General features: G+C 43.7%; 1 protein-coding gene across 2 annotated transcripts in view; it reads left to right on the top strand.

Moving 5' to 3' along the window:
* Window positions 1–1,534: 1,534 nt before the first annotated feature.
* Window positions 1,535–12,506, top strand: part of MTMR10 (myotubularin related protein 10) — a 51,099-nt gene continuing 40,127 nt past the window's right edge. Inside the window, exons 1-2 of one of the 2 annotated variants that reach the window (XM_080807556.1) lie at window positions 1,535–2,001; window positions 2,583–2,643. In XM_080807556.1, the coding sequence (XP_080663682.1) occupies window positions 1,942–2,001; window positions 2,583–2,643 (121 nt within the window). In that variant the 5' untranslated portion in view covers window positions 1,535–1,941. The remainder of the gene's footprint in view (window positions 2,002–2,582; window positions 2,644–12,506) is intronic. The other variant, XM_080807557.1, reaches the window with a different exon arrangement.

The following is a 12,506-nucleotide window of genomic DNA, read 5'->3' as shown; positions in this document are numbered from 1 at the left end:
TGCAATAAGTGTAGATAGCATTTATCAATTTATAGAGATACAATAAAGAGAAAGCAAACAAAGAAAAAACTTTTCTAGTGATGAGAAATCATAGGATTTACTCTTAACAGCTTTCCTGTCATACAGCTGTATTAACTACACATTACATCATGCTATACATTAAATCCCTAGTGTATGTATCTTGCATATATGTATCTTGTAACCAGAAGTTTGTACCTTTTGACCACCTGCCTCCAATTCCCCCTCCCTACCCTTGCCTCTGGTAAAACACAAATCTGATCTTTTTTGCATGAGGGTTTTTTTTTTTTTTTTAATCCACTTAAGGAAGAAAAGTCACAGACTATTCATAGAAGTTTAAGAAATGCATGTGCACAAGTGTTTTTAACACCTATAACCACGTGGACTTGACATTTTAAAGTACATTTGTGGTTCCTGAGCAAACGAAACCATGTGTTACCCAAACAAATTAACCATAAAGATCAGTAGGGTTCTGAATCCAGGATAAATTATTTTCAGAGAAAAAGCAAACTTCTGAATCTTAAAATTGCTTAATGTTTCAACTAGCAACACTTGTCGGTATGATTGTGATTCATATGACTACATTGCAGCTTCCTTGTGACGTTAGTTATAAAACGCTAGATTAGGGTTTTATTCTTCAAAGCAAAACAAGAATCAAGTCTCAACTAACAGGTTCACCAAAATGATACATCACTAGTCTCTCTCCATCAAAGCCCCTGCTCCAGTTTAGAGTTAAGAAATGCCCTGTGCTCGATATGCTAAAATTCATCTGTTCTTTGCAATTAATGGGTGGACTATTTGGTTTCACGGCCTATTGAAGGCCCCCACACTGATAGTGCCTCACTCTCACTGGGCTTTTTATCATTTTTCTGCTCACTAGTTTCTTTACCTGTGAAGATGGGCAAGAAAAGAAAGGAAGGTAACTTGCTTAATATCTTTTTCCATATTCAATTTTTATAAGGAGGGTAAAAGTTAATAACCTACGCCAGTGTGACGTGCCAGTGGCCGCCAGGCAGGCGCATCCCCTGGAAACCAGCAGTCTGCTCAGCTGGTAGGACATCCTAGACCCAAAGATTTGCGCAAAGACAACAGACGGGATGATGGAAGAAAATCTCCCCCAACTGTGGGTCCTTTAAGGGAGCTTTATCACCTGCGGCACAGACCGCGCTGGACGTTTGATCGTGGCCACTGGCTGTAGCACCGGTCCACTTTCCCAGTTCGGGTCTCTCACGCGCTGGATGCACCGCGGGACTGAGTCCGGGACACCAGAGCCCCCTTCCCCAACGCCCGGGCTCCTCCGCACGACTTAAAATCACAATGATCGCGCGAGCTGGGTGACAAACGAAGAGCAGTCCAGGGAGCTGTTCCAGGAAAAGACAGCAAGGAGCAGCCTAGAAAGAGAGGGATCTGTGCCAAGGTCGCCGGCCCTCTCCAGCCTCCGCCATGACCCCCGCGAGCCCCCGTAGGTCCCCGTGGGCCGCCGTGAGCCCTGTGAGCCACCGTAGACGCGGCCGGCGCTCTCAAGATGGCTGCCGAGCCCCGCTCCCCCCGGCGCCTTTGCTGAGGTCCCGGCAGCAGGCAAGCGGTGCAAGACTTGCGTTCCGGCACCAGCGCAGCCTAGAGGCCGGGAGCGGCCGGCCGCCGGCCCGCACGCACCGTCTCTCGGGGCGGGGCGCCGGGCCCCTTCCGGGGATGGGCCCCGGCGCCCCAGTCGACCCGACTTTGCCCCGGCTCCTCCCCGCTCGGGCGGGCGCTCCGTCGTGTCCCCGCCCGTCAGTCCGCCCGGCCCGGCTGGCCGCAGACGGGGCCTGGGCGGCCGCACCGGGAACTGTGAACCCCGGGCGTCGGGAGGCGTCGGCGCTACCGCTGACCGGCGGCGGGTCCCGGGTTGCGACCCGGCCAGAGTGAAAAGGCGGCAACACCATGTTCTCCCTCAAGCCTCCCAGACCCACCTTCAGGTCCTACCTCCTGCCGCCGCCCCAGGTAAACAACCCCCACCCCACGAGCGACCCTCTCCTTGGCGCTTACTGGGAGCTGCCGACCCCCGGGAGGCTCCCCCAGTCTCCCCGTTCCCAGCCGCGCGATTGCCGGAGCCCCGACGCCGGGGAACGCGCCTTCTCGGGAGCCCCCACTGGCTCGGTGGAAACTTGTAAAACTTCGCCGCAGCCATTCTCAGCTCAGAGACCTGTGATCCGTAGTTTACCGTGTGATGAGACTCAAGGGAGTGTTTGGAGTTGGATTTATTTAGTTCTTCGCCTGGCAGTTGTCCGCACTGTGGCCGCCAGCATGATCGCATCGCTTCTGAGCATCTGGTGAAAGACGTTACCTATCTGTCATAAATGTGAACACCTGGACGCGGCACAGCAGTTTTAATGGTTTTGTCGGACTCGCAATTGATAATGAACAGATCTTGAAAAGATCTGGTGATGTGAAAGATTTTAAGGGGGGGGCGGGGGAAATGTGTGTCTGTTGCATGTGTCATCACTTAGAAAACAAAAATTCCTTTAGAATCTCATGGGGGAGGAAGGGTTTTGATCTTGATTTATTTTGCTAATGTATTTCAGACTGACGATAAGATTAATTCAGAACCGAAGATTAAAAAACTGGAGCCAGTCCTTTTGCCAGGTAAACATCAGAGTTTCAACAGATACTTCAGTAAAGTCTTTTGGTCCAAGATGATTCTCCCAACTAGTACCATGTGGTTAACTTCTCCCTTGTATTTATTTATGTTAAACTTTATCCTGTTAAAAATCTAACGACTGAGATGACAGAAAAACTTGTTAGAACTAAACAACAGCAACAAAAAGTAGTTCTGAATTTGGTGTTTGTCCTTGAAAATGTAAGCACTCTAGAGAGCTGTCAAGAATATCACTACCTCATGTCGTTTTTTATTTCCTGAAATGTTCATTTTTAAAGGAGTCATTACTTGGATAGGTAGTGAGAGTATTCGTTGGTTGCCCTTCATGTCTGCAACTTCATGCATTAATGATTAATAGGTCATTGTTTTAATAGTGTGAAAAGCAACTTTTATTATGTTTGGGTCTCTATACCAATAACAAAACTTAGTGAACTTTGAATTACTTGGCAATTTTTTTTTTTTTTTTTTTTTTTGGTGGGGGAAGGTGTCAGCTGTGTTTGCAAATTTACTTGTTTCAGTTTAGAATGGAGTTTCTCAACAGAGGCTCTATTGACATTTGGGGACTGATAATTCTTTGTAATAGGGACTGTCCCATGCATTATAGGATGTTTAGCAGTATCCCTGGCCTCTACCCACCAGATGCCAGTAGCACCCCCTTCTCCACCTCCTAGTTGTGACCACCAAAATGTCTCCAGATGTTGCCAAAACTTACTTTTGTCTTTTGCCTGTGGGAGCAAAATCTCCTCCCAGTGGAGAGGCACTGGTTTAGAACAAAATTTACCTTGGAACACCTTAAGAGGTGGAGATAGGAATTGGCGATAGAAGTTTTAAAGCATATAAAATATTATTTAATTGGTATTTTGAATTGTATGACAATTGAATAATAAATGGAAAATTTAGTTGTTTAATATGATTCTTGTGGGGAGTAGCCGGATACTTAGGAAAGCCTGTTTTAAACCTGAAATCTAATCAAATACCAATTTGTGTGGCTACTGTCAACATTTAAAAATCTTAGTCATTACTTAATGCTAAACCTAGTAAAATGATTAGAACTTATAGGTAATACCTGAACAGATATGGAAACTTTAAATTTTGTGCTTTGAAATTTTAAATGTTAAGTGGAAACTAACATACTGCAGTCAACCTATGGTTCAATATTATAGATGCTAACTCTTAAAAATTGTTTTTGACTTTATTATGGGACTTAGTTATAAATATTTGGCCTTTATTTAGTTAATGCTTTTTATCCAACCAGTGTGTACTAAATAATCCTTTGTGCTTTTCCTGAGAGTGAACAATAGAATTAATAAGTAACCTTTGCTCCCCCTGTGTGCTCTGTTTTAGCCTTAGTCACTCCAGGCATTTAAAAGTCAGCTGTGGGAAACAGTACTCATCTTAAATAAGTAAGGGCCTGTGAGCTATTAACTTTGGCTTCCTTTACTTTTTTCTGAATAGGCCCTGTTCTTAGGCCTTGATTTCCCTCTTCTGATGTGATGATTTGGCATCAATAAACAACAGGTCTTAGATATAAATGATAGCATTTGATTTTTTAGGATTGTCTTTTATATTTAAGATATGCTTATGAAAATGTTATTGAATATCAACGAGCAGGAAGAACTTCACACTGAAGGATTATCCCTTCTGTAGAATTAACTAAAAACTTAGTTTCTACTAAAAAGTCACAGTTTTCTGAGGGAAGATATAAACTCATTTCCTGCCTTTAAGTGGTTTATGTGTCCTAGAAGGGGCAGCTGATTCTAGACATTCTGATTTGTGTTTGCAGCTAACCTGTTTCCTACAAAACATTTAGCCAGTCCTAGCTGAGTGTGTCTTTTGCCTTCCTTCCTCACCCCTTCTGTTCTTACTTTCTCATCTTGGCCTTCCCATACACTCCCCAGTTTCTTTCTGTCTTGCCACCTCATTTTGGTCTCTGTTTCCTGCTTCCCCACCTTGAGCCCCCTACCTGTCTGACCAGCACTAGAACCTCCGTTACTCCTCCTTTGGCCTGCATCCTACTACTTGACCTGTGAAATCTGGAAGACAGCTGGAAAGTAACTGAGGCATTGGTGATCTGAAGACCTGGGCTAGGTTAGGGTTTTTTACTAAGAGGGCTTAATAATACAGTTCTTGCCTTCGTTATAGTCAGAAACCACAAGGAAACTTGGCCAAGGCACCTGTGGCTTTACACAGTCACACGGAACAAGAAGTGATTGTTCAGAGATATAGTATTGCATGTTATCCTTTGGCATAGAGCCTTAGGTTCAAGGATATCCTACTGTAGTTGCCCAAAGTTTGAACTTTTACAAACGGATGAAAATTAGACACGAAATGAATTGTGTGCAGTTACTGTGTGTTCCTTTGGAACTTAACAAGGCTAAATTTAAAATTATCTCCATCTTTTATTAAGTGAAGAAAATAGAAGAAACTGGCAATTTAATTTCAATTGTGCTTTATGTTAGTAATTTTCAATTTGCATGGTTCATGAACTTCCTTGAGATAGAGATTGTACCTAATTCAGCTTTTGGCCTTGATGTCTAGTGTGGTGCACTGAGCTGCTGAGTGAGTGATGACTAAATGAAAGAACCCCTAGAACACCATCTTGAATTGTTACGATAGCCCTGCCCACATGCTCGATCCCAGGGCCCTGAGATCATGACCTGAGCCGGAGGCAGAGGCCCAACCCACTGAGCCACCCAGGCGCCCCAGAGACTTTGAATTTTTAAATACATGTGTGCGTGCATGTATGTTTCAGCATATATTTATTAAGGGCAAAAACTGCCGGACTATATTCATGTATTTTGGAGGGGAGGGTACAGGAGGTGAGAGAGAGAGAGAATCTTAGGCAGGCTCCACACCCAGCACAGAGCCTAATGTGGGGCTCGATCTCAGAATCCTGAGATCATGACCTGAGCCCAAATCAGGTATGGGTCACTTAACCAACTGAGCCACCCACGCACCCCAGACTATGCTCATATCTTTTTCGGATAGCTGCTGGACTGGTGAAGCAGTTCACTGAGCACCTGAGCTGGGGGCCTGGCTCTGTGCTAGATGAATAAAAGTGCTGGAGGAGTAATGTGCCTGGATCACAGCAAAGCCTGTGGACGAGGTAGAAGACAGTGACCTATATTACTCTATCCCAGAGTCTGGCTGGCGTCAGATCTGGACGAAGTTTTTAACAGCCCTTGGTCAAACTGAGAAAATTAAGAAAAAATGCAGCTTTTCCCCATAGAGCTGAGTTGATTTAAACGATTGTCCTGTATTTCTGAGATTTTGTCCTTCCAGTTTCCTTGGTATAGATATGTTCTCTGTTAAATGGTGGTGATAGTAGCAAAATAAATAAAGAAGTTAGCAAAATAAAAGGTTAAGAACTCTATGTTGGTTGCATGAATTGTTTTTGTGGTATACCTGATTTGTGGAATCTGGGTTAGAAACCACTTGATGAGGTTTTTATAACATCATAGATAGGATTTTTTTAAAAGATTTATTTATTTATTTATTTATTTTAGAGAGAGGAGAGAGATAGCACAAGTGGGAGGAGCAGAGGGAGAGGGAGAGAGAATCCCAAGCGACTCTGCACTGAGCACAGAGCCCAGGGTGGGGCTGGATCCCAAGACCCTGAGATCATGACGAGCTGAAACCAAGAGACAGATGCTTAACCGACCGACCCACCCAGGTGCCCCTCATAGGTACAATTTTTTTTTCTTATAAAGATTTTATTTATTTATTTGACAGAGAGAGAGAGATCGCAAGTAGGCAGAGAGGCAGGCAGAGAGAGAGGGGGAAGCAAGCTCCCCGCTGAGCAGAGAGCCCGATGTAGGGCTCGATCCCAGGACCCTGGGATCATGACCTGAGCCGAAGGCAGTCACTCAACCGACTATGCCACCCAGGCGCCCCTCATAGCTACAGTTTAATGAGCACTTATACAGAGAACATCAGTAATTTTGTCTGCCTAGGAATTGTTTCACTGTCTTCTGAAAAATATACCTTCTCTCCTTTGACACATCAAACTTCCCCGTCCCCACACTGCCTTGGGTTCTAGTGTGGCCAGCAAGGATAATAACCCACCCCAGACTGCAAGAATGGACACAGCTGGGCCTCTGTTATTTTCAGATCGGTACTAAGGGAAGAGATCCTTTTTGGTAGTTCTGCCAGTGGCCATAGTTCCAGAGAACCTGCTCCAAAGAGTGAAATCCTTAGAGAGAGGCAGGGGTACGACACCGAGGGGGACTTGTGAAGGCGTTCAAGCTGCTCCATATTGCTTGAAGTCCAGCCAACACAAAAGCCAGATTTATTTTTGCTCAGCTGGCTCCAGGTACACTTCTGACACTTTTCAACTAAAATCCCTAACTAATACATAGCTTTCAGGTTACTCCTCATAACAGCTGTCTCAGGGAGGCACCCGTTTTATCTTCGTGTGCCAGATGAGAGGACTGTAGTTGCACATGCTAAGTCACTTTCCCTGTATGGCAGAGCTGGAATTCTGAGCCCAGCTCCCAGGCTGTGCCTTTAACCACTAAGCAACAGGGCCTACCTAACTGCACTGGGGACATTAGGGTACAAATTTATGCTTTGGAACTGGAGAGAGGGTGGATTGGATGTCGGCCTAGAAGTTCTCTAGTGGGGTAAAAGGAGCTCTGTCCTTAGCTGTGCCCTTTCCACAGCAGTGACAGATTTTGACCCAACTTGAGGAGCAACTTTCAATTTAAGCTGCCAGAAAAATGGACTGCCTTGGGAGGCAGGGGACTTCCTGTCACTGGCTGTGCCAAAGCAGAGGCTGGTGGAATGCCAGCAGCTTTGTCACGAGGTGATGAGCTTTGCAGTAAGTGGGCTTGCTGGCCTTTTCTGTCTTCTAACTCTGGGATGGGATCTTGTTAAGGATCTGTGAGGTGGGAGGGAGGGATGGCTTGAAGTGCTGTGGCTAATAGTAAGGAGTTAATCGTTCTACAGGTTTCCAGTGCATGTGGCGTAAAAAGCTAAAAAGGTTGGGGTCCTGCCCTTAGACAGTTTCAGTTCATTGGGGAAAATGCTTCAGGAGAGCAGTTGTGAGGGCTCAGAGGAAGGTCACTGAAGCAAGATTTGAGGTTGGGGAGGCGTCAGGAAATGACTTCTGCTCTGCATCTTGAGTGCCTGCCGAGCCTGGGCCACTGTGCTAAGGCCGAGTCAGCTCAGCTCTTTCCCCCTTCCCATCTGTAATGCCAGCAGCGCTTTCAGCATCAAGATTAACTGTTAGATCGATAATGAATGCACTCATTGTCAGAGTCTTTTGTAATCGGATCAGGAAAGCATACGACCCTGGGCCATCTGGAAAATGAAAATAGCCATTGTTGGGTAGATGTCTTGTTTATTTTTTTACATATTCACTGTTTAGACCATTTATGTACCATTCTTGTTTTCTGCCTCGCTGTAACTCTTACTTCCTCGCTTGCACAGTAAGTCCCTTGAAGGTAGATGTTCTCTTTTGGGTGTTTTATGTTTTGTGTTGTTTTTTAATACCTTTTTATAGATCGGCCTTAGAGATGATTTGTAGACTGATTTTTTTTTGTAGTGTCTTGCTTCAGAGATATGTTGCTTTTGAAAGCCCAGAAGGACCTGTAACTCCATTTTGGAACAGCGAAGCATGTAACTATTATGTTTGTCCCTCGCCTCTGGAGCCTTCAGAGCGGTCCTCCTCAGATGCCGCTGCAGGACCTTGAGCCAGAATTTCGTTATTCGCTTCCTCGCTTCTGACCATCAGTCTCTCTGTACCTTGGCTTCTGCTCAGAATCTCTCCATGAACTTGCATGAGGAAAATCCTGCTTACCCAATGTAAAAATCCAATTCTGTAACCCCTGTGATTTGCCAGCACTCCACCTTGCTGACCTCTGCACTGTTTCCCAGCGTTGATAATTGCCTCAGTCAGGCTGGTTCCTTTCTCTCTCCCAAATGCCTGATTCCTCATTTAGGCCTTTGTCACTGTTGTCATCACATGTTCTATCTCTGTCCTCTTCTGCCTTCAGGATTTCCTTCTGGGTTTTTCCCAGGGTCTGCACTTCTAACTCTCCTTCAGCCCACGTTGTAGGTGGCACTTACTGGACATGCTCCTTGATCTCATGCTTTTCTGTATAGTGTCATCTGCAAAATTGGACCCTTAGTACCCATGGCGGCATCGGACGTTTTGTGTTTGTCTTCCATGTAGATGCAGCGTCCCTTAATAATTTTTAGGCTACTTTAATTCCTGTATTTATGTACAGCTAGGGTGACAACTGGTCCCCCTTTGCCTGTGACCATCCTTGTATTAATGCTGAAAGTTGCAGACAGCCAGTCACCGTATGTAAAGCCATGTACTGAACTCTGTATTGGCTTAAACACATTCTGTAAGTTAATTAGCCACTGTATACAGTTGGCTTTGTCTTAAACTATTTCTTAAGCTAAAATGTATTATGGGAAAATTTATTTTTATTCATGAGTCATGTATTGACTTTCTAAATGTATTGACTTCCTAAATGTGGAAGGTATTATGAGAGATATAACATGACTGATTTTTTGGTTCTCTGAAAGTTAAAAACCTTAGCTCTACCATTTTTGAAGATTTATTAATTTTAATTATATTTCCTTTCTTATTTATTTTTTTGGGTGGAAGGGTCTTGTGAAGAGAAATTTTGATGATTTCTTGATCCCTTTCCAGGTTGTAGTACAAACTCTTGACCCATCATCTGATTTAGATAGCTTTTTCTGGGGTGCTTTTTGCTTACCCCACAGTGAAACAAATTTCCTGCTTTATCTTCCATGAGACCTCCCTGTGGCTTCCCTCCAGTGGTGTGCTGGGAAGTGCTTGGTGGTGAAAATCCTCTCACTAGGGCTGATCGCGAGCTGTCATCTTGAAGGCCCAGAGCCTGGGCTGGGGGGCATGCAGGGGCACAGGGAGGAACTGGAGGTTCTCCTGAGCCAGTGCAGGCCGGCTAGCACAACACTGCTCTGCCACCTGACAGATGCCAGAGTCGTCCCTGGGAAAACTTCATGGTCTCCTGGAGTTCTGAAGCTTTTGTCAGGTGCTTTCTTTCTTAGGGCTCACTAATTCAAGGTGCAGCAAGGACAGTCTCAGTAGTCTTGTATTTTGTATCCGTCCTCTCTAGGAAGAGCCCATTTAGTATCTTTTTCTTTCCTGTCTCTAAGCTCAACAGTACTGCAGTACTTGGAGTAAGCTTTAACAGCTCCTACCCTGTGTTACTGCTTTTTTATGGAGTATGAGCAGAAAATTGTTAGGAGAGCAGATAGCTGTGCTATGTGAGCCAACCATTTTAAAGACTGGTTGCATGTGAACATAATTTAGCGTTATCAAATAAACTCAAGCCGGGTTAACTTGACACTTACTTAATTATATGCTTATAATAATACGACTCAAGCAGAGCATTTCTCCAGCAGTGCCCTCCTTTCCGTCCTCCCCTCGATCCCGCCCAATTTCTCTTCCCTTCCAAGGGCTCATTCCCATTTTCTGCTCTCAGCGCTGGTTGACACTTCAGTTTCCTTAAAGACCACAGCCCAGAGAATCCCTATTCAGCTTTTGTTGTTGTTACTTTTCTATTTCTGTCCAGTTATTTCTCACTTTTATTATTATTTTTTAAAGATTTTATTTATTTTTGAGAGAGAGAACATGAGTGGGGGGCAGAGAGAGATAAAGAAGCAGAATCCTCACTGAGCAGAAAGTCCGATGTGGGGCTTGATCCCAGGACCCTGAGATCATGACCTGAGCCGAAGGCAGAGGCTTAACTGATTCAGCCGCCCAGGTGCCCTCTCAGTTTTATTTTTAAATACACTTGGATTTATAAGAGTTGTATAAAAGAGTGCAGTTAACATATACTGTTCACCCAGCTTCCCCTAAAGTTAGTATCTTACATGATCCTGTTAAATTTAGCTAAATTAAGAAATAAACAATGCTAAGTTTTATTCACATTTCCCTAGTTTTTCCACTAATGTCCATTAGCTGTTCCAAGAGGCCATCAGGGATACCATATTGCATTTAGTCATTATGTCTCCTTAGTGTCTTTAGTCTGACAGTTTCTCCATTTTTACTGATGGTGATGACTTCTTTCATGTTGGTGCCTGTATCCTTTTGAAATGTCCTCTCCCCTTCTCTTTCTTCTTCCTTCCTTTCTGGCATTCTCAGCCTACCAGAGACTCCCTACTTATGTTGTGTTTCCTCTGCCCCAGTCCTGGAATTAACTGTTTTTGCAAGGATTGCAAGTTCCTGTCATTGGAGAATGGTCTTTAAATACCAAGGTTCGTGTGCTGAATGTACTTTGTTGCTGGAGTGTTAACTGTTTTTAGGCCTGTAGGAGCCAGAGTAGAAAACATGCACCTGTGTTACTAATCCACATATATACACATCTCTTTGTTTTTCTGTATCCATCTGAATATATGTAAAAGTTCTTAAGAAACCATGTCTAGCAAACTTTCTGTAAAGTATCAGGCAGTAAATGTTTTGGACTTTGAAGGCCAAAAAGTCTCTGTTGCAAGTACTCAGCTCTGCCTTTGTCCGTGAAAGCAGTCAGAGCCAGTACACAAACAAATAAGCATGGATACGTTTCAGTAAAATGTTACTTACAAAAACCGGGGCTGGACTTCATCTGTGGGCTGTGCTTGGCCATCCCCTGGACTCATTAAATGCATTCCCCTTTTATCTTTGTCTCATTCTCCCTGCGTTCATGGGCTTGACATTTTACATTCGTGCCATCAGTAAGAGGATCATGTTGCTAGAGAAGAAGGGCTGTCCTTGAGTGTGTGCCTCATAAATACAATTGGCCGATGGTGCTATGAGGTGGCCATGTCCTGTCCCCCAAGACCTTCATCTATTTTTTCTGTTATCACGTCTTCTCCCCTTCTCAGGAACCTAAAATCCTGTGGTGTGGCTTTTTTTTTTTTTTAAGTTAATTTTTCAGTATACCATACATAAAAAATGTATATGAATCTTTAGAGTTAGAAGTGAATGACTTTTCGTAGCATTGGTTTGAGAGTCCTTGGGCAGATGAGTTTGCTAGTTGAGAAAGGTGGCACAGCATGAAGTGATGTAGGTTATACTTCGTGAGCCAGTAGTTCTTATATGAAGAAATCAGTGTTGCAGGAGTATGACATCTGTGTGCAATGTGAATAATTAATTTAGGGTATTTTTTTTTTTTAAGTTAAGGGCCCTCTTATAATAGGTAGCTAAGATTTCTTGGGGGGAAGACAGGCCCATGTTCTTGGGAGGCATATCCCAATATCCCACGATACTGGGAAGCATTGGGCTCAAGGAGCTGTGGAAGATTTAAATTTTATGTGTTTGAATTATTTTATGAGTTTCAACGTAAATTTTTGTCATTTAAAGTTTTTTTTCTCATTAGAATCCAGTTAAGACTAGTACTTTGAATCTTTTATTCAGTTTTCGTGCTTCCTGTTTCTAGGTACAATAGGTTTAATTTTATGTAAGAATAGAGAAAACTGGATTTGAAATCAGAACACTTGGTTCTAAATTGAAAACTTACTTCTTAATATTTTTTAAATCTTAAGAAAGTGATATAACTTCTTTGGATCCAAGTAACTTATCTGCCATACCTTATGGGTTGTTGAAAGAATCAAAGAGGAAAAATGTTGAGAAACTCCCATTGGTATATTTTACAGCTCCCTATGTATGTGGTAGGCAAGCACAGCAGTTCTGTTCCTTTTTTCTGACTTGATGTGAATTTCCCATGCATCTTATCTCCTCACCCTCTTGGCTGCTTGGCCTTGTTAAATTCCTGGTTTTTGTTCTGTCTGGAGCACCTCTTCTTCCATTGTTGGTAGTTGCCTGGTGAACCAGGAAGCAGAGAAGTGATTTCACATGTTCAGCACTCATTTA

Source organism: Martes martes, assembly GCF_963455335.1.
Source record: "Martes martes genome assembly, chromosome: 7".
Classification (NCBI taxonomy): Eukaryota; Metazoa; Chordata; class Mammalia; order Carnivora; family Mustelidae; genus Martes; species Martes martes.
The sequence above is the reverse complement of the archived record's forward strand: the minus strand, read 5'-3'. Positions and strand labels throughout refer to the sequence as shown.